At 41.9% G+C, this 22399-nt stretch overlaps 1 protein-coding gene across 9 annotated transcripts in view; it reads left to right on the top strand.

The window, feature by feature from the left end:
- LOC115095642 (uveal autoantigen with coiled-coil domains and ankyrin repeats-like) overlaps window positions 1-21936 on the top strand; it is a 74117-nt gene extending 52181 nt beyond the window's left edge. For 8 of the 9 annotated variants that reach the window (XM_029609643.1, XM_029609645.1, XM_029609647.1 and 5 more), the window contains 5 exons: window positions 10844-10981; window positions 12205-12348; window positions 13881-13964; window positions 14526-14618; window positions 19935-21936. In XM_029609643.1, the coding sequence (XP_029465503.1) occupies window positions 10844-10981; window positions 12205-12348; window positions 13881-13964; window positions 14526-14618; window positions 19935-20000 (525 nt within the window). In that variant the 3' untranslated portion in view covers window positions 20001-21936. Of the gene's footprint in view, window positions 1-10843; window positions 10982-12204; window positions 12349-13880; window positions 13965-14525; window positions 14619-14817; window positions 14904-19934 lie in introns of all 9 variants that reach the window. The other variant, XR_003857835.1, reaches the window with a different exon arrangement.
- The last annotated feature ends 463 nt before the right edge of the window (window positions 21937-22399 follow it).

Genomic DNA, 22399 nt, shown 5'->3' with positions numbered 1-22399 from the left:
AATTTTGAAAAGGTAGAGGAAGGGTTTCATATATAGGTTTCTCAGCCCGACATAAGGTCTGTTAGATTTTCAAGTATAATCATCAACCAATCCTCCTCCACCTATGGGTTTTTTTCAAATTCTGTGCAAACCTTAGTGAAAACTGCAACACAATTTTTTTATCCCTTAAAACCAATTTTTTAAATATTATTTATAAAGTTTCAATGCCTCCTTCAATGTAATTTCAAAATCCCGACTTATCTGAAGATGTTAATCCACCCGACGTAGCTACGTTTCTGGTTCACACCGGAACCTTTCTTCAGGGGATGTGTTCTTTTTAGAGCAGTCGGTATACCACATTAACTGAAAATCATTTGTCAAGGCAAAAGTTTTCCAGACGCCATGAAGTGCTCTTGCTCTCTGCAAACCTCTTACCAACGATCCAAGCTTTTTAAGCTAGAGGCACAGATGGTGTGATTACCAATCACAACTCACATTGCTGCGACGTCATCGCGTATTCATTCAAACTAAAGAGCCCCAATCAAGAGCCTCATTCATTCCTGAGGGGCTTGCGTGTTCAAGGTAAAGATCCAAAATGCTTCATGTTTGTTCAACAAACCTTCCCGGTTCCCTCCTCTCGACGTGATGGGTATGTGGTCTATAACTGTCCACTTCAAAGTACTGTACGAGTGTCCATGCTGTTCACAATGTGCAACAATTGGAGCAGATAAAGTGGACGTATTTAATTTTGATTTATGTTCATTCAGCCTCACTCTTACTTTGCGGGTAGTCCTGCCAATATATAAACCTGGGCATGGGCAAATGATTGCATAAACCACGTAGTCTGAATTGCATGTTGTATTATGTTTGCGTTGTATCAAGTATCCTGTCACCGGTTCTTGCCAACTTGAACCTTCAATGCAGTTTATACAATGAGCACGTTGACCGCACTTATGATGTCCTGTAACTGGAACCTGAACTTTTGTGGCAACTTGAGCATGTACCAGCTTATCTCTGATGTTGGCGCCACGAGTAGTGACAATGAGCGGTGTCTCTTTAAAGATCTCATGGAGTGCTAATACATGCCAATGGCGTCGTATCGATGATGAAATTATATTTGTAGCCACTGACTGTTTTAAGACACAAACAAGTTGTGGACAATCTTTTGATGGTTTATACTGTAATAGACTTTGTCTATCAGAGTATTTCGCCCTTTATAGGCTTTTCTGATTGCTGATCTCGGATACCCCCGTTCGAGGAATCGATCGCGTAAAATTGCTGCTTGAATTTCAAAATCGCTTGTGGTGGAACAGATACGCTTTGCGCGAAAAAACTGACTAGCAGGTAACCCGCATTTGAAAGAGTGAGGGTGATGACTGTGAAATTTTAATAAATTATTTTTATCCGTAGGTTTACGGTACATAGTGGTCCTAAATGTATGTTCTTCCAGGATAATAGAAACATCCAAAAAAGATATCTGTGATTCTGAATATTGTATGGTAAATTTCAAATGAGGATCCTGACTGTTAATCCAATCATGAAAACTAAGCAATTGCTGTTGAGTACCACTCCATACCAACAGAATGTCGTCGATATAACGAACCCATAAGGTGATGTATTGCCACCACTCAGCTTTATACACAACATCCTCCTCAAACTGCATAACATAAATATTGGCGGTAGTAGGAGCTAAAGGTGATCCCATAGGGATTCCATGAATTTGCCAAAAAATTTCTGTATTAAACATGAAATAATTATGATACAAAACTGTCTCCAATAATTGTAAAATCACGCCAGTAGAAATGCGTTGATGGTTCACTCTGTGCATAAGACATTGATTGATTATTTCAAATGCTTGCGTCTGCGGGATGTTGGTATAGAGCGCAACAATGTCCAAAGTCACCAACATATAATTTAAAGATGTATCTAATTGGACTGATTGAAGTTTTTGCAACAAATGTATGGTATCCTTCACATAGGATTTTGCTTGTATAACATAAGGTTGCAATATTTTGTCCAATAATATGGCAGGAGCTTCTAAAACAGAATCATTGAGCGACACAATGGGACGTATGGGAGGCTTAGTTAAATGTTTATGAATTTTTGGTAAAGAATATATAACAGGCATACGCGGATGATCGACTATTAAAAACCTTTTTTCTTTATCTGTTAGTCCCGATGAAGACTCAATTATATTGCTCAAAGTGCTTAGTTTTCATGATTGGATTAACAGTCAGGATCCTCATTTGAAATTTACCATACAATATTCAGAATCACAGATATCTTTTTTGGATGTTTCTATTATCCTGGAAGAACATACATTTAGGACCACGGATAAAAATAATTTATTAAAATTTCACAGTCATCACCCTCACTCTTTCAAATGCGGGTTACCTGCTAGTCAGTTTTTTCGCGCAAAGCGTATCTGTTCCACCACAAGCGATTTTGAAATTCAAGCAGCAATTTTACGCGATCGATTCCTCGAACGGGGGTATCCAAGATCAGCAATCAGAAAAGCCTATAAAAGGGCGAAATACTCTGATAGACAAAGTCTATTACAGTATAAACCATCAAAAGATTGTCCACAACTTGTTTGTGTCTTAAAACAGTCAGTGGCTACAAATATAATTTCATAATCGATACGACGCCATTGGCATGTATTAGCACTCCATGAGATCTTTAAAGAGACACCGCTCATTGTCACTACGCGTGGCGCCAACATCAGAGATAAGCTGGTACATGCTCAAGTTGCCACAAAAGTTCAGGTTCCAGTTACAGGACATCATAAGTGCGGTCAATGTGCTCATTGTATAAACTGCATTGAAGGTTCAAGTTGGCAAGAACCGGTGACAGGATACTTGATACAACGCAAACATAATACAACATGCAATTCAGACTACGTGGTTTATGCAATCATTTGCCCATGCCCAGGTTTATATATTGGCAGGACTACCCGCAAAGTAAGAGTGAGGCTGAATGAACATAAATCAAAATTAAATACGTCCACTTTATCTGCTCCAATTGTTGCACATTGTGAACAGCATGGACACTCGTACAGTACTTTGAAGTGGACAGTTATAGACCACATACCCATCACGTCGAGAGGAGGGAACCGGGAAGGTTTGTTGAACAAACGTGAAGCATTTTGGATCTTTACCTTGAACACGCAAGCCCCTCAGGGAATGAATGAGGCTCTTGATTGGGGCTCTTTAGTTTGAATGAATACGCGATGACGTCGCAGCGATGTGAGTTGTGATTGGTAATCACACCATCTGTGCCTCTAGCTTAAAAAGCTTGGATCGTTGGTAAGAGGTTTGCAGAGAGCAAGAGCGCTTCATGGCGTCTGGAAAACTTTTGCCTTGACAGATGATTTTCAGTTAATGTGGTATACCGACTGCTCTAAAAAGAACACATCCCCTGAAGAAAGGTTCCGGTGTTAACCAGAAACGTAGCTACGTCGGGTGGATTAACATCTTCAGATAAGTCGGGATTTTGAAATTACATTGAAGGAGGCATTGAAACTTTATAAATAATTTTTAAAAAATTGGTTTTAAGGGATAAAAAAATTGTGTTGCAGTTTTCACTAGGGTTTGCACAGAATTTGAAAAAAACCCATAGGTGGAGGAGGATTGGTTGATGATTATACTTGAAAATCTAACAGACCTTATGTCGGGCTGAGAAACCTATATATGAAACCCTTCCTCTACCTTTTCAAAATTTTGTTGTTGAATTATAGGGTAACGTGCAAGTGTTTCATGACACATTGCAGTTCTCCTTTCAAACCAACATTTAAATGAAGACTCGATTGTGAGCAAAGAATCATTTTTGACACTTGGTAACAAATTAAAATTCACTGGGGGTTATATATCAGATTATTAAAATTGAATAACATAAATTACATCTATTATGAACCCATAGATTTGAAAAAGTTTTTGGAGGCAAAGAATTTGATTGGGGATATGGCAGCCAATTAAGGGAATAGGTTATTCGCAAAAGTAATAACAGGGTAAAAAGTATTCCAGTTTTTCTTTTATTTAATTATAAATTTCTTGGTGTAAGCTCAAACCAGAATTTGACTCTTGCTTATTTCATTGTTATAGGATGCCTAAATGAGGGATAATATATGGTTTAAATATAATTGCCTAATTGTTAAATGAAATATTGTTTCCCTAATTTTCTTTTTATAAATAGCTCATTTTGTTGTTAGTATTATTGTGAATTAGACATCCGAATTGTATTATGGCAAATGTATTGTCATGCATTCTAAAATTAATAAAGTGTAAATTACAAAGAAAAGGTACAGAGAATAGTAACCAAAATGATAAAGGGGATGGAATGATTCTCCTATGAAGAAAGGCTAAAGAGATATGGAATTGGGAAATCCACTGCTTAGCCCTGGGATAAACAGCATGGAGTATATCAACTTTTTAGGATCCTGCCAGATACTTGTGACCTGGACTGGCCACTGTTGGAAACAGGATACTGGGCTCAATGGACCTTTGGTCTGACCCAGTATGGCAAATCTTATGTTCTTAAATAAAACCAGCCCATCCACAAGAGTTTGTCCTTAGCCCCATAAGTGGTTAAGTAGCCCTTGATCCAGGACAGGAGAAATGCTGGTCACGAGTGAGGCAGTGTGGCTTGGGTGAGGAGAGAGATTGTGGGGGGGGGGGGGGGGCAGATAATACCTGGAGGGAGAGGAAGTGTGGGAAAGAGAAATTAATTTAAGGGGAATGGGAGATGGATTTAAGGGTGTGGGAGATGGAAAGATATGTGAAGAAGAGGAGAAAAGGAACCCAAAGAATGGGAGCTGAGGAAGCAGAGGAGCGGAACTGAGGGAGGATAGGCAGGTGATATGAAGAAAAATATAGGGGACAGGACAGAAAGAAGAATGGGGGAGAAAGAGAAAGAGAAGGAAATGAAGCATGAAAGAAAGGTAAAGGGAGAGATATGTGAATATAATTGAATAATTGTTAAATGAGAGGAAAGCATGAATACTAAATCAAGATATTGGTGGGGAACTAGAAAGATGATAGAGAAGGGAGGAAGGGGAGCAGAGAAATTTGAGGTAAGGTATGGTGTTCCCTTTGATGCATCCAAATGTACTTCTCAGATCCTTAGGATCAAAAATCCATTGGTGCTTTATCTCTGGGCATGAAGTCCTCATGGGTGATGCTAACTCACTAATGAACAATTTGCATACTGTTCCAACCACAGTGTCATGTTTGTTTCTCTCTCTGCTTCCTGATCATTTGCTTCCTTTTTGGCACTTCATTTATTTATTGTATTTAGCTTACGCTTTTTCATTGTAGCACAAGGTGTGTGTGTAGTTATTTTCCCTGTCCCCAGAGTGCTCACAATCTAAGTTGGTACCGGAGGCAATGGAGGGTGAAGTGACTTACCCAAGGTCACAAGGAGCAGCAGTGGGATTTGAACCTTGGCCTCCCTGGCTCTCAACCCACTGCTCTAACTACTAGGCTGCTTCTCCATGCCTCATAAGAATGGGGTTCTCCTTATCCTCCTTAGTACAGATATCAAACCTAGTCTTAATGATTGTATAATTGTTTCCAGTGTCCACTAGGACATAATCTTTACCTCTCCTACTAGGACTGTGGTGGTCAAGGGTGTGATTGCTTCCTTCCTTTGATATGGACTTCCCCCAGGTAGATCTTACTGAAGCTGCTGTCTATGTACTGGCAGTTTTGTTTGCTCCACATCTCCACAGGAAATTCATCTATACTGCTCACTTCAAGGGTTTCTACCCCTTAGGATTTGATGCTTGTCCCATGTCTTCTGTCCAGCCTTTTGTTAATAGGGATGTGAATCGTTTTTTGACGATTTAAAATATCGTCCGATATATTTTAAATCGTCAAAAAATCGTTAGGGCCACGATACAATACCAATTCCCCCGATTTATCGTTAAAAAATCGTAAATCGGGGGAAGGGGGAGGGCAGGAAAACCGGCACACTAAAACCCCCTAAAACCCACCCCCGACCCTTTAAATTAAATCCCCCACCCTCCCGAACCCCCCCCCCAATGCTTTAAATTACCTGGGGATCCGGCGGTGGTCCAGAACGGCGGCGGTCCGGAACGGCCCCCTCAATAGAATCGTGTTGTCTTCAGCCGGCGCCATTTTTCAAAATGGCCGCCGCAAAATGGCGGCGGCCATAGACAAAAACGATTCGACAGAGGAGGTCGTTCCGGACCCCCGCTGGACTTTTAGCAAGTCTTGTGGGGGTCAGGAGGCCCCCCCAAGCTGGCCAAAGGTTTCCTGGGAGTCCAGCGGGGTTCCGGGAGCGATTTCTTGCCGCGAATCGTTTTCGTACGGAAAATGGTGCCGGCAGGAGATCGACTGCAGGAGGTCGTTCAGCGGGGGTTCCGGACCGCCGCTGAACGACCTCCTGCACTCGATCTCCTGCCGGTGCCATTTTCCGTACGAAAACGATTCGCGGCAAGAAATCGCTCCCGGAACCCCGCTGGACTCCCAGGAAACTTTTGGCCAGCTTGGGGGGGCCTCCTGACCCCCACAAGACTTGCCAAAAGTCCAGCGGGGGTCCGGAACGACCTCCTCCGTCGAATCGTTTTTGTCTATGGCCGCCGCCATTTTGTGGCGGCCATTTTGAAAAATGGCGCCGGCTGAAGACAACACGATTCTATTGAGGGGGCCGTTCCGGACCGCCGCCGTTCTGGACCACCGCCGTATCCCCAGGTAATTTAAAGCATTGGGGGGGGGGGTTCGGGAGGGTGGGGGATTTAATTTAAAGGGTCGGGGTGGGTTTTAGGGGGGTTTAGTGTGCCGGCTCACGATTTTAACGATTTTTCACGATAGTTTACACACCCAAACGGCAACAATACGATTCCCTCCCCCTCCCAGCCGAAATCGATCGTTAAGACGATCGAGGACACGATTCACATCTTTATTTGTTAATTCCCTTCTGTCATTCTGTGGCATCTCTCATTTAAAAAGCATTTACCTCGTCATGACTTTTTTCTCAGTCCCTGTCTCTGCCTTAGAGCCAACCAGCCCTCTCACTGCCCTTGGCATCTAGGTAATGTTCTGTGAGTTGCTTTCCCCTTGCTGTATGACCCGACTCTGATCCTACAGGGTACATTGGCTAAGAACTAACACCATTGTGTCGGTCACTCCATGAGCTGGGTTTGGCTGCAGGCTTGAGCCAGCATTAAGCTAAGTCCTTCAGTTGCTGAGAAAGTGCCCTAGACCACACATCTATGGAGAACTCCACTCCCTGGAGTTTTTTCCTATACTACTCCTTAGTTCTCCCTATATAATCTAGGATTGCTGACCATATAGATAAACAAACATAGCTTAATGGGGAAGAGTCAATATGATTTTAACAAAGGGAAGTCTTACTTTACAAATCTATTAGATTTTTTTGAAGCTGTAATAAACATGTACATTAAGATGAGCCAGTTAATATAACACATTTGGATTTTTCAGAAGGCATTTGACAGTTCTCATGAGAGATTCCTCAGGAAATTAAAAATTGATGGGATGTGGATTGGTGACTGGTTAAAAGACAGGAAACAGAGGATAAGGCAAAATATTCAGTTTTCCAAATGGAGAAAGATAATTAGTGGAGTACTATAGGGATCTATACTGGGACCTGTGCGGTTTAACATATTCATAAATGATCTGGAAAAGGGAACAAGTGAGGTGATCAGATTTGCAGAGTACACACAATTATTCAAAGTTGTTGAATAATTGTGTGAAATCTGCAAATTGTGCAGATTGTAAGAAACTGCAGAAGGAACTTTGCAAGACTAGGAAACTTAACTTCTGAATGGTAGATTAAATTTTATGTGAAAAAGTGCATAGTGATGCACTTAGAGAAAATAATCCCAACCATGGTACTTACTACTTAATGCTAGGTTCTGTATTAGGAGCCAACACCCCTGAAATGTACCTTGGAGCTCTTCTGGACAATACATTGTAGTCTTCAGCTCAATTTGCAGTGGTGGTCAAAAAAGCAATAGAATGTTATGATTGACTTGAAAAAGAATGGAGAATAAAACAGAAAATATCATTGCGTCAGTACTGATCCAGGGTGCAACTGAAACTTGAGTATTGTGCATAGTTCTGGTTAGTCCATCTCAAAGCAGAAATAGCAGAATCAGAAAAAGAGCAGAGAAGGGCAAGAAAAATGATATAGGGGCTAGAACAACTCTCTTATGAGGAAAGGCTATACAGGTTAGGGCTCTTTAGTATGGAAAAAACATTTTTGAGAGGAGATATAATAGAAGTTTATAAATCATGAGTGGTATGGAATGGGTAAATAAAGGATCGTTATTTATATTTTCAATGCTAATAAAACAAGGGGATACGCCATGAAACTAACAACCTGCAGATTTAAAAGAATTCATAGAAAATACATTTTCACTCAACGCACAATCAAGCTATGAAATCTGTTGCCAAAGAATGTGGTTAAGGCAACCAGCAAAGATGGGTTTAAAAGAGGTTTGGACAAATTCCTGGAGGAAAAGTGTTGCATGCCCACTCTGTGGATGTGGTAAGACAATATCTGCTGCCCTGAAATTCTCTCTCTCTCTCTCTGTGGCCACTGCCCTGAAACACAAATGAAGCCAGTATACTGCAGGCTCCCTACATGACAGAATCTGCTGCACAAAGCACGTCATACTATACTCACACCTTGAGTCAGCGCAGTGGTATATTCTAGGATAAGCAGTGTTTTATTACCAATGCTATGTTATGCTCCAGAAAGCACTGCAGCAAAGATAATACACAGATATAGCAGAGACAATAGTTGCAGTAATGTTCTAACATTAGGAGGGTGACTGAAGGTTTGGGATTCTCTTTCTATCTGTCCCTCTCCCATGCCTCTGTTAATTATACTCTTTTTATCTGCACATCTGAAAGCATATTTTGAGAGATTGCATGCGATTTCCAAAAACATGGCCCAGTGAGAGAAAACTGGCTTTTTCTTGTAATTAACTCTCTCACCACAAAGCCTGTGCATCTGCTATTTACTTCTTCCTTTCCCACACTTGTTGTACAGTCTTGTGATGCAGGAATCAGTAGTGAGAATTCTGATTCCAATGAGGCCTATCTTCTGAATACAAACCAAAGTTGTCTGAATAATTTGCAGTTTGCTAAGCAGCCATCCCAGAAGGCCTATGTGACACACGCTTCCATTGCCAGACATTGTCCATATATTGCATTGGTACCTGATAATACAGACCTGACACTGTAGTGTGTGACTTGCCCAATGCAAGATTCATATGATCCCCTATACTACTTACAACACATCTTTGATACACCAAACAAAAAGTTAATCTCCAACTTTTTGTTTAATGCTTTACTGAAATGAAATTCTACTACAATAAATCCTCTTTATAAAAACTTCCTGGCTGCCAGCCAGTCTGTTATAAAGACTGGCTACACAAGACAGAGTGTAAAATATCTGTGAACTTTGCCAAAGATCTCACAAGCTTGTGCCCCATATACATTCTGACATTTATAGCTGATAATAATAACAAAAATAACAATTTTTTATTTATATTCCCACCTTTTATGACATTTCAACATGGATAACATTCGGGTGTTGCAGGCATTTTCCTATCTCCAAAGAGATATTACAATCTAAGGGCTGATTTACTAAGGCTTTTCTCCCATGATGTGTCTATTGGAAAAATGTTTAGTAAAGTACCAGGTCTGGTCCTTTTGGGTCGTATGTACAAGAGAAACAAAATTTATGGCCAAATAAATTTGCAGTTGGAAATTTTGCACCTAAGGAAACATTTGTTCTGCCATCTGAGTTTTACATTTGCAGAGCTGCAATTTCTCTGTTGAGCAGGGGGTGAAGATTTTGAAAGTGGTAAGGATGGGGGTAGGGAGAAAGAGAGTTCTGGGCTGAGGTTATTTGGAGGAAGAGGCCTGGGACTGGAGTTGAGGTTGGGGCTCTGGTGGAATGGGGAAGAATACTAAATGGTGGGGGTGGGGGGGGGGGAATATGTGGACATGGCTGGGAGATGTGACTCCTGGTGCTGGTTACTGGAGGGAATGTGCATGGGGCAGATTTTCAAAGGCTATGCGCGTAACCCAAGAAAATCTGCCCCTGCGCACGCCGAACCTATTTTGCATAGGCTTGGCGGCGCGCGCATGACCCGGGGCTCGCAAAAAGGGGCGGTCCGGGGGCGTGGGTGTTGGCTCAGGGTGTGGCCGGGGTGTGGCCGGGGGTGTGGCGGGTGTCCGGGGGCGGTCCAGGGGCGGTGTTGAGTGCTCCGGCACAGAGGCCTGTGCCGGGGCATGGCGCACCAGCAGCCTGCCGGCGCGCGCAAGTTACGCCTGCTTTGGGCAGGCGTAACTTTTGGAGTAAAGGTAGGGAGGGATTTAGTTAGGGATGGGGGTGGGTTAGATAGGGGAAAGGAGGGGAAGGTGGGGGGGGGGGGGGAAAATAGTTCCCTCCAAGGCCATCAGGGGGAAGCCATCAGGGCTCCCCTTGGGCTCGGCGCGTGCAAGGTGCACATGTGTGCACCACCTTGTGTGCGCCAAGCCTGGATTTTATAACATGCGCGCGGTACCGCGCGCATGTTATAAAATGGGGCGTAAATTTGTTCGAGCCGGGTTGCGCAAACAAATCTACGCCCATGCGTAGATTTTAAGATCTGGCCCATATTGTTTTGTTAAGGAAATGTAAGGATTTGATTCAGCCAGAAAAGGAACCCATCAATAATACCTGCACTGCAAAAACACCAATAAGCACCAGTTTTTTTATACTCTCTGAGAGCCCCTAATTAGCTGAAAAATAGACATCTGCATTTACAATTTATAAACACCTAAAAATTGAAGCCCTACTTAATAATCTTAAAATTCTTCATTACCAGACCTCAAGTACAGAAAAAGTAGCTCACTTACAATATGTGGCAAAGGAACGTGCTGAAACGTCTCCATTTGAAATAGGTTTCTCAGCACAAAAGGAAGAAAGAAAACAGGCACTTGAGAAGAGCATTTCACATTTTCAGGTAAGATATATTTAAATAAATATAAATGTTTGTTTTTTCTATATAGAATTTATGAAGGAGCCATTTGACCCTACTGTGGAGAATAAACCTGGGAAAAAGGTAAAAGGAATTCTCTAGCACAGAGAACGTTCTCTAGGTAGAGGGGAAGGTGTTATGGCTGAGTTCTACCAGTAGGGGGCAGAGCAGTCATAGGAAAGTTGGAGTTCATAGGTTTGTCCTTGGTGGAGAAGGAGCTCTTTGGAGTAGCTCTTATCTTTATCTTTATTTGAATTTCTTAATCACCCCTATTCTGGGCGATGTACATAGCAACAATCACAAGATTTCCGTGAGACACGCTAAAAATAAAAAATTTGCAGGAACATTAAAACTAATCACCTGGGGAACTTCTGCGGACTTAATAAAATGCTTGTCTGAATAGCCATGTTTTTAACAGTCTTAAAAGTCTTAACAGCTCTTCAAGTCCTGAGGCCACAGTCATGGAGAGAGGATGAAGAGTTTAGGGTGGAGTCTGTAAAGGAGAAAGAATGCTGAGCAGTGCTCTAGTGGAGAGATCTTGGAAAACAAATCAGGAGCTTGGGATTCAGTGGCATAAGGATTCCTAGCTAGTAGCTAGTCCTAAGTCCAGATAGTTCCAATAAATGTATGTTAAAGAAAGAACCTTCGGAAAAAACATGGTTTCTATTGCAGCTTATAAACAAAGAGCAAGCAATACATTTCTGACATCCATGGTCTCCTGCAGTGGAGAAAAAAAAACAACAACATCTTTTCTATGAACAATTATTATAATATTTCTGTGTTTGAGTGATATGAGATACTGAATAAGTTTTGCCTGTTTATCAATTGTAATCTCACCCTGCCCTGTGCCTGTCAGAATGGAGGAAAGTAATTGAACTGGCATCTGTAACTATTTTCCGTTTTATTTTTCTTCAGTAAAAAGATGGTTTTATTTTGGGAAACACAACCATAATGTGCTGTGTATTATTGGAAGAGAAAGGCTGCTTGAGTTCACTGGAGGACCTAACAAGTGCATTCATCCGCCATGAAAAAGAACTTATGTGTAAAATATATTTACTGTGCAGCTGATTTAGTCAGGTGGTTCTATATAGATCTCCCAGAACTTTCTATACTCATCGTTAACCACAATATACTTCCCAGGACAGGTGTGACATTTTTGTAAGGTTTCTGAAAATGTATAATTTGAAACATAAATCTTTCCTTTTCAGAAAGTGGTATCAAGTGCACAAAAAGCAGAGAAAAGCATATTCAGGGACATGCACTCATGTGGATATTTGTGGAGAAAACAAGACAAGCATATTCACCATTTGCAAGAGCAGTTAACAAAACTGAGAAAAGAGAACACTGCCCAGGTGAGTATCTGGACATATTCTGTCTATTTCCTGCCTGAGCTTTCACCAAGACTGAATGCTCAGGGGTGACTGACACAAACCCACTGATAAAACACACTGCTCAGGAATCCTTGATAAAAATATAGACAAAGCGGGGTGTTCTGAAAACGCCCAATCCCTAAATCAGCATCCCAGCTACTAATTGTTTAATGTGCTTCTTTCCTAGCTCAAGGTCTCCCTAGACAGCCATACAAATCCGTTCCCCTATTGATTTTCAAATTTCCTAAGGAAACTCCTTAAGAGTTTGCAGTCAGAATGCCCAGTCCTTTCTAATCCAAGCACGAGGTGAGTGAATGTGAGATGTTTTCTCACTTTAACTAAATGTTTTTGTACTTTTTAAAGATAATTGAATTATACATTTATATGAAAGAATACGAATGGACAGTAACCAGAGTTGAAGCTTTGACAGTAGGAGCTACTGTTGTTGACATGTTTCAGTCTTGGACCAATTTAATCCTCTTTATGTCAAGTCCATACGATTCTACTAATAATATAGAGACATCTAGTTCAGAGGGAAATATGCAAAAAAAAATAAAATAACATAGTAATATAATAAACCCCCAAAACATCCATCCAGTCTGCCAAGCAAGAGAAAGAATGTGTGGGTTGGTGTCAATAGAAACATAAAATAAGCACCATCGGCCCTATCAACAGACTGCCCAATGTTCCTGCTTCAGTACTCTAGACCTCAGAAGATTTTCAGCTTTCCGATCACTTCTTTGCAGCTAAGAATTATTCTGCACTTATCTAATGCTGTCTTGAATTCTCTTATTGTTTTTAACCCCCACCACCTCCACTGGGAGTCTGTTCCAAGCATCAATCAGCTTTCCTGTGAAGAAATATTTTGTAATGCTGCTTCTGAATTTAACCCTTGTAGGCCTCATATTATGACCTCTTAATCTAGAACTTTATTTCTACTGAACACATTGCTTGCTTCTTGTGCATTATTTATACTTTTAAGCTATTTTGGTAGCAGTTCTCTGGACTGCCCAGCCCATACTCTATATATCTTTTGAGGTATGGCCTTTAGAAATGGACACAATACTCCAGATGAGGTCTCACCATGACCTGTACAGAGACATAATCACTTCCTTTTTTCCTCTGGTTATATCTGTCTCTACACACCCCAGCATTCTTCTGCCTCTGACCACTGGTTTGTCACACTGTTTTACAGCCTAGAGATCATCTGAAATGATCACCCAAAGATCTCGCTCCTGATTGGTGTCCATCAGTATCTCATCCCATATCACATACTGCTACCTTGGATTACTACAGCCCAAATAGTAAATGAGTAGTTCATAGAAGTTTATACAGTACTTGCATGTGCATGCTTACATGCTTAAATCATCTGAATTTGTTCACAAGAAGCATTTTAGACAGTTTATATGAGAGCTGTTTATTGCTGATCAATAAATATAGATTCTATAGATTTTGTAATCTACTAAAATGAAAGGGGGGAAGGAATCCCCTAAATCTGTTTATTTTCTTTTCAGATGCGAAAAACAATATCAGAAGCAAATATGAAGGAAAGAGACCTTCAGTGGCAAATTAATAAAGAGCTTGCTGAGTTAAAAAAGGTGGGTGCTGAGTTTAGTATGATCTTTTGTCTTTCTTGCACAGAAAATGTACTCTCAAATCAGTGCATGACTCTAGAAATGCAGAAAGGGGAGATCTATCATGGATCTAGCATGCATAGTAATAAATCTTAAAATTACCTGTTAGGATTTTCCCCACAAAAAAATATCCTTACTGTAGAGTTTTTCAATTAAAGATTAAGATATTACCCTTATTCTCTGAAAAGGGATACAGAAACACGGACATAATATGATGGCTGCTAATGACCATAAGGCCCATCTAGTCTGCTCATTTTGCCTTTCAAAGGTTGCTGTGCATGGAAATGTTTTCCTATAACAAAAAGATGATTACAGAAAGGATCACAAAACTGATGGTCTGCTTGATACAGGAAACTATGAGGGGAAAGGCTGTGAAGAATATGAAGAATATTGTTCTTGCCATGCATCTCTATATTACAAGGACCTTGAGTTCTTATCTTACCTGGTTTGAGGTTAAATGTTAGCAAGCCTATTGCAACAAGTGAAAAATGTGCTACATTATTAAATATTCTAAAATTATTGCAGTACCAGAATCAGACAAATACGAGCTATGGTAAACTGCTTAAACATCGGGCACTGCTGCAAGAAGACAGGCATAAGCTGACAGAAACCGAAAAGGTGAGGGACACAATGAGAACGTTGTCTAAAGCAGAACTGAGATTTGGCTGGTAACACTATAAATGAATGTTATTCTTGCAGGAATCTGACCTTTAGTACTTTTCAGAGTTATACTGGATTAAACCTTTTTTGTCTTCATAAAGAAAGCTTAACCTTTCATTTTAGGAGCTATATTCTTTGTTTATTCTTTCCCAACCAGGACAGCTAAGTGGCAGATGCTGAACGCAGCTAGATATTCAGACGCCACCACTTAGCTGAATGAGTTGGAAGTTATCTGGCTAAATGGTACGTAATATCAGGCCCTTAATGAACAGATTTGTGTTCATGAGTTGCCACCTTAAACAGACCCCACCCTTCAAAAAATCCCTTTCACTATAGAGTTACTTTATATTATCAGAGATCTTAACACCAGAACTCTAAAGTGTGGGGTTTTGAGTGAATATCCTAATATCTGAACAGGCAGTTATGCATTCACTGGGAAAGCTACAATGAGGCCAATACATTAAAGGTCATATCAAAAAATTGTTTTGGGTGTACTTTCTAAAAATGTTAATGTGTAAGCTAAAATGCCACTGAAAGGGCCTACCCGGATGCAAACCAAACCTAGACAGTGCCCCCCTCTGCCTCGCAGAATTCAATCACCATCCATTATATATATGTATACGGCTAATCCAGTTCTATTATTATGTGCTCCTCCCATGATGTAACTTTAGTAAGTTATTTTAGTTATTTTGGTTCCTCTCCACTCTATCCTCTTATTTCGTTCATTTATCTCTCCCTTAGTCTTTCTCGCTCCCGTCCCATCCTTCTTCCCCTTTTCTTGCCTGCTCCACTCTCCCCGCTCCTCGTTCAGTGTAATTTTCCTCTCCTTTGAGTTAATTGTAAACCGGCATGATGTGCTCTTCGAATGTCGGTATATTAAAAGTTCATAAATAAATAAATACATGCAAAAAACAAATAGCCTCAATAACATGGCAGTGTATATTAACTCAAAGAAGTATGGCATGTACACAAATTACCTCTCGAAATCACCTGTACTAACCTACTCAAAGTAAAAGGGCCAATTAGCACAAGGGATTTTAACACTCAGCATGCACGCTAAACATGTAAAACCTTCTCAGGTGATGTTAAATTTTAGGCTTCAGGAGGTATGAAAGAAGTAGAGGGTGGAAAAGAGCATATCACATTAAACCTGTGCTAAAGCCTAATTAGCGCATAATATTTCTTCATTTAAATGTGGTTATGCACTAATAGCCTATAGCCACTAACTTCAGGGGGATTCATTTTGCCTGCATGCTACGGCCTTGGTGTATAGCAGATTAATTTTTGTGCACACTAAACCACCTTAGCATGCACACTAAACTTTAATGCATACACCCCAATTTGGCATCTAGTGCTTCTGATGAAAAGCAAAAGAGGGCAAGAGGCTTCAGTCATGGGCTGGCACAATGGCTCAGTGGCAGCTGCTATGCATTGGTATGAGGAAGACTTTTGTTCACTTCCCAGTCCAGGCTTCTGCTCCTCTGGCTGGCAGGGAATGCTGAGGTACCATTGCTCAATGGTGACACCTAGTGACCAGACAGAGTCCATGTTACCCTGCAATTTTGTGGTCCCTGGTCAAGGGCTTTCACTGCAATGAATCAGATGAGTTGGGAGGGGGAAATAACTCAGGACACCTGCAAATGAAGGCTTCTGGCACTTTAGTCAACAGAGGAAAGTTCCAAATGAGCTGGAAGCCCAAAAGGACAGGAAAAGACTGGCAAACCAAAAAAAATAGAGAGGCTTCAATCACAATTAATGACATGCATAACAAAACCGAGGGCCAAAAATGAGTGAAGATACAATTTAATTTGGATTTAGTTTCTTTGATATTGTACAAATTATTTTATGGAAGAAGAATGGTTTATCAAAGAGTTTCTTCTGTTCTGTGCCCCCTGGGATTTGAAAATCAGACCCAATATGTCTCTAGTTAGCTGCAATGGATTTTACCATATATGAAGTGTATAGGACCCAGGGCCAGTTGCTTCCATTAGGCAAACTATTTGCTCGCCTATAGCACCAAAATTTTGGGGGCAGCAAAATCCCATCAGCACAAGGCCCAGAGGAGTGCTGTGCCAGAGCCAATGCCAAAGAAGGGGGCGTAGTGCTGGAGCCACTGCTGCGTTGTCTTGAAGCTGCTACTGAATGGGCGAGGAGGGTGCATGATCAAAGGTTCGCTTAAGGCAGTGATGGCCAACCTTTTGCTCTCAGTGTGTCAAAATTCATTAAAAAAAACCGAGCATAACTCGGGTGGTCTGTCACTTCTAGAAAAATCCATAATTTTGTGATATTTGTAGCTCTAATATTAATAACAAAAAGTTATAATTTTAATATATGTTCTGATTTTTTAATAAAGCAAAAACAAAAAATTCTTTACCTTACCTGCTTAGTGACTTTTTTGTTGCTGAATTTCATTGGCTAAATCTTCAATTAAAACACTCTCTCCCCCCCCCCCCCCACACACACACAAACTCTTACTCCCCTGGATTTTCTCATACACACTCATGCTCTCACACTCACTGGCTCCCTCACATACACACAAACACACACACCCAGGCAGGCTCCCAGTCATTCTCACACCACTCCCGCTCCATCCTCCAGGCAGGCACCAATTCATTCTCTCTCTCACACACACACACCCCCCCAGGCAGGCACCTATGCATTCACACACATACACCGCCATGCAGAGTCCCATTCATTCACATGCACACACTAAAGGCAGACCCCCCTCTCTTTTGCCAGCAACCTCAGAACCTCTCTCATTCCTCTGCTGCCACTGTCACTGCTGCCGCGTGGCTATTGGGGAGGTGCCGATTGCTGCTACTGACACTGAAGCCCATTCTGCTGCCTCCTCTGTGCAGGCCCCGTGGGCTTCCACTTTCTCCATGCTGATCTTGTACTTTGTGAGATCCGCATAGAGAAAGTGCTATTCTTGCACATTCCCAAAGATTACATGTGCCAATCACTAAAAAGTAATTAATTTTGTTTTTTACCTTTGCTGTCTGATCTTCGTTTTCTAATTGGTTGGTCACAGGCTTTTTTCCCCACCTTCCCTTTCTTATTTTTTTTGCCAATTCCTTTTATATTGTCTTTTTTCTGTTTCTTTTCTCTCCATCTTCTTCCCTCCAACACACAGGTTCTCATTCTCACATGCATTCCTCTCTCTCACACACACACAGGCTCTCACTGTCACACGCTGTCTCTCTCACACACACACAGGCTCTCACTGTCACATGCTGTCTCTCTCACACACACAGAGGCTCTCACATGCTGTCTCTGCAAACATTCAGGTCCTCACTCACACACAATCTCTCAACTCATCTCATACACGCACACGCGCACACACACACACCCTCTACAGACCCTCAAGCCTCTCTCTCACCTCTGGACCTCCTCTTCGCGGGTCGCCGCAGGATGGGCTCTGCTACCGGGCCTCTTCTTCTTCTCGGGCCTCTTCTTCTTCTCGGGCCGCTGCGACTTGAGATTCACGGCGGCCCGTAAACGCAAGTGCTGCTCCACTTCTGCATGCGATGATGCTTCCCCTCCTTCCTGCCCACGCGGCTCCGGCAACGTTTACCTCTGGGGACGCAAAGGCAGGAAGGAGGAGGAGCATCAGCGCGTTTAAACGCAATCTTTTTCTTGGCCTTGCCGATCTGCCTGTCGCTGCGCCTGGGGGCATTGGGGGGATAATAAAAAAATAGTTTTAAAGGGTCCGGGCAGCCGATTAAAAAAAAGGCTCTGCGCAGCCGATAAAAAAAAAAAATTCCCGATAGTCCACAAAACGCTGCATGTGTCAGCAAAATGTCTCGGCGTGTCACCTCTGACACGCGTGTCATAGGTTAGCCATCACTGGCTTAAGGTGCCAAATTCTCTTGCATGGGCCCTGACAGGCTCAGCATTTATATACTTGCAGGGCAATTTTCAAAAGGATTTATGTGTTTAATACTGGGTTTTATGCATGTAAATGCTCTTCAAGTTTGTAAATGGGCTTTTGAAGATTTTTATGATATGTGCCCCCATAATATATAGTTTTATGCGTGTAAATGGTCTTTTAGAAAATTGCCCTGGGGTTTGTGTACATAAAAGTACACACAAAAGTGATTCCACGTATACACACAAAAATGATTCCACGTGTACTTTTTCGCAAGGGATGGCTGAGTTGGGGCAGGAATATCATGTAGGTATATAATTTTGATCTTCAAAAGTATGCACGTAAACCTACTCACACACATTTACACCTGCTAACAAGTAGGCACAAATGTGTGCCTGCTTGGTAGTACACGCTAACTTTCATAGTGGACTTGCGCATAAATGGGTACATTTTAAAACCCTGGTATGCCTACATGGCCGCACTGATTTTATAATGTGCGCGGTGACGCACGCATGTTATAAAATCTGATGCCCGCACGTACATGCGAGCCTGATTTTGTATCGGTGCATGCATGTGTGCCCAGTTACACTTTTGAAAAAAATGTGTGGCAATGCAAGTAGGCCTACCCAAGTTCCCTCCCAGTCTGCTCCTAACATTCCTCCCTTTCCTCCTCCTCACTGACCCCTAATCCCTACCTATCTACCTTCAATTTTTTGTTATGGAACTTACCTGCTCTTTTGGAGAAGTAGTAAGTTCCGCGTGCCGGCTGCCAACACGCATTTCCCCGGGACAGGGCCTAATGGCCACTGTCCCGGTCAGCCCCCGCCTTGCCCAGACCCCGCCCCTGGTCCGCCCCTTTGACAAAGCCCGGCACTTCCATGTGTACTGGGAGATACGTGCGTGGCCGGGCCATTCTTAAAATGCGCTCGGTAAGCTCATGGCCCGACCATGCACTTATCTCCCAGGATTTGCGCGTGCCAGGCTTTTAAAATCGGGCCCCAAGTCTGCTTTGAAAATTTGGGCTAAAGGCTGTGGGGTAGATTTTTAAAGTTATGCACGGGCGTAGATTTGTTCGCGCAACGCGCGTCCCGGGGCTTTGCGTGCACCGGCGGCCTATGCAACATAGGCGCGCCGGTGCACAAGTCCCCTGCGCGTGTAAATCCAGCTGGATTTACACGCGCAGGGCGTTTAAAATCTGCCCCTGTGTCTACTTTCTACATGCAGGCTTTAGCTCTTAAGGCACTGTTGTAAAATGTCCCTCATATTTAGCTATGTACCATATTTATTTTAATAATTACAATTAGAATGCCTCTCTTAGTTGAAGCTTATTCTTGCTTATGCATTGAAAATGAAACAGAACTTTAGCAATTTGATAAACTGATTGGACCACCTCCCATGTTTTATAGCAATATGCAAGACTGTGCAACATCAAGGAGAGGAATCAGGCAGTGCAGCAGACAACAGCGTCCTAACCTGAACACGTTCTGTGAACAGAGAAACAAGGAGAGCAAATGTGACTGTGATAGTTTTAAGGATGGAAGTATATTGCAAATGAATGTGGGAAATGTAGAATAATAAAAACTTCTGGAAAGAAAAAAAAACATGTTTTTATTAACCTTTTTACTTCTAGCCTCTTCTAATAGTTTCCATTAAGGAGTTTTCTAAAGATATGATACTAGGATTAGTGCAGTTAACATTTATAAGGTAAACATGTCAACAGGGTCATATCTGGTTACGCAGGCTTAACATGCCGTAAACGGGCAAGAAGCCACCGCCAAGATACATGGCCATATAGATGGGTTCATACATTACATAACAATGTATGAAGAAAGAGGAAAAGAACCAAACATTATTAATGCTAAGTATTTGCAGTGAAAAAGCTTGTGGTATGTGTGGATTTTAAAAGCACTGTTCCAAGCTCCTACAGAGCTTGGAACAGAACCCAGGTTTGTTATACAGCTCAGGGACTTCTTCAGAAACACTTTTGACAGACTTCCTGTTAATGAGTTTCTACACATGAACATGAATACAAAATACAGGATTTATTTCTTTTTTTAGAATCACTGCAATGCCTAAAGCAACAATTACCAATGTGGATTGTGTGCTTTATAATAATGGATGCATTTGTTGGAATCTGCATTGGACATTTTATGGAGTTTGTAAAATGTAAGAGGTAGATGTTAAAAGCCAGGCACGCACCGAAATCGGAAGATGTGCGCACAAGTCAGGCTCACGAGTGCCCACTGAATTTAAAAGCTGCCCAGATGAGCATGTATCTCCCGCTGCATGCACATCTCACTTCATTTCAAAAACAGGGTGTGGCCCTGGGCATTTCAGGGCATGGCCAAGAGATGTGCATGTAAATACTTATGTGCCCTGGCGCACACCCAGGTCGACTGCTGCGTAAGTTTACTTCTGCTATGGAGGAGGATGTAAGTTGTAAAAAAAAACCCAGCCAGCCATTTTGTAGGGATTTAAAGAGTCTGGAGTAACTGGGTAGAGGGGCAGGCTGTTAAACCAGGTGGGTTTGGAGGATCTGGCTCAACACTGAATGAACTGGTGAACTAACTGGTGAAACTGGTCATGGCGAGGACGCATGCAGGTTTTAAAATACCCTGATTTACACAGTAGAAATGGGATATATACGCATAGGTGCATGCCCACTTAAAATCAGGCACACTTGTACGTGCTCTTAGGCTATTTTATAACATGCATGCAAGTTATAAAAATCACCACATCCCTGGATGTGCACAGATGCACGTGTCAATGTATGCCCACGCGCCGCTTTGAAAGTTACTGTCCCTGCGTATTAAATAAATACATTATTCAATAGCAAGGTATGCCAATAAACATGCAGTTTTACATAGATCTTGATAAAACTTTGCTGCTTTAACTTTGTGCAAAGGACTGGCACCGTTTTTATGCAGCGACTGAACACAGCATAATATTTAAATAAATCCAATATTCTTAGGGCAGGTCATTTTCAAAGGCATTTCAGCGGGTGAAATTATGCTTTGCCTGTGGAATGGCTTGTTAAATTCCCCACCCGATATGCAGATAAACTTACATGTGTATATGTCTTGCATGCACATACATTTACCCAGTTTGAGTACAGCTGCTTCCAAGAGCAGAGCTGTGGAGGGATTTGGACTTAAGAGCATACTTTTGTGGGTTTTTTTCAAAACTATAAGGTGAATTTTCAAAATGTTGCTTGTGCAAAAATTAGCATATACGTGCCCAAGTAGTCTCTACTTGCATATTCTGTATGTTCTAAAAGTCCAAAATAAGACAGTAACTTGCACTTGTGCGCAAGTTTGTCGGCCTGTGCCCGGGACGTGGCCATTTTATTATAACATACATGTGTACATGCATGCATGATGTAAAATAGCCTGACCACATGCGCATGTGCACGCAATTTTAAGTGGCTGAGCACCCATGCACACAAATGCCGACTCTTCCCTGTAAGTGGGGGGGATTTTAAAAGACACGTGAGCCAACGCCATTACCAGTTTTACCAGTTAATTCCCAGTTTGCCCAGTTAAGGGATAGGATTTCCAAACCCTCCTAATTTAATAGCCTTTCTCCTCCTCTGTTAGCCCTGAACCTTAAAACCCTGCCGATCTGTCTCTTTGTATTTATTACTTGCATTTCATCCATACCAGACGTTACGTGGCTGGGGACCCCGGTGCGCGCCTGTGGGTGAAAGCGTTTATGCACAGATTTCAATGTCAAATCCAGGTATGCCCAGACCATGCCCACGTCCCACCCCTTTTTGGGACATTTTCATTGTGTGCGTAGTGGCCAATACGTGCGTACACGAGCAAGTTTTAAAATATGTTTGGCGTGCTCTGGCCCAACTTGGGCGTATCCC

The sequence above is a fragment of the Rhinatrema bivittatum genome, chromosome 7, assembly GCF_901001135.1.
Source record: "Rhinatrema bivittatum chromosome 7, aRhiBiv1.1, whole genome shotgun sequence".
In the NCBI taxonomy this organism is placed as follows: Eukaryota; Metazoa; Chordata; class Amphibia; order Gymnophiona; family Rhinatrematidae; genus Rhinatrema; species Rhinatrema bivittatum.
The sequence above is the reverse complement of the archived record's forward strand: the minus strand, read 5'-3'. Positions and strand labels throughout refer to the sequence as shown.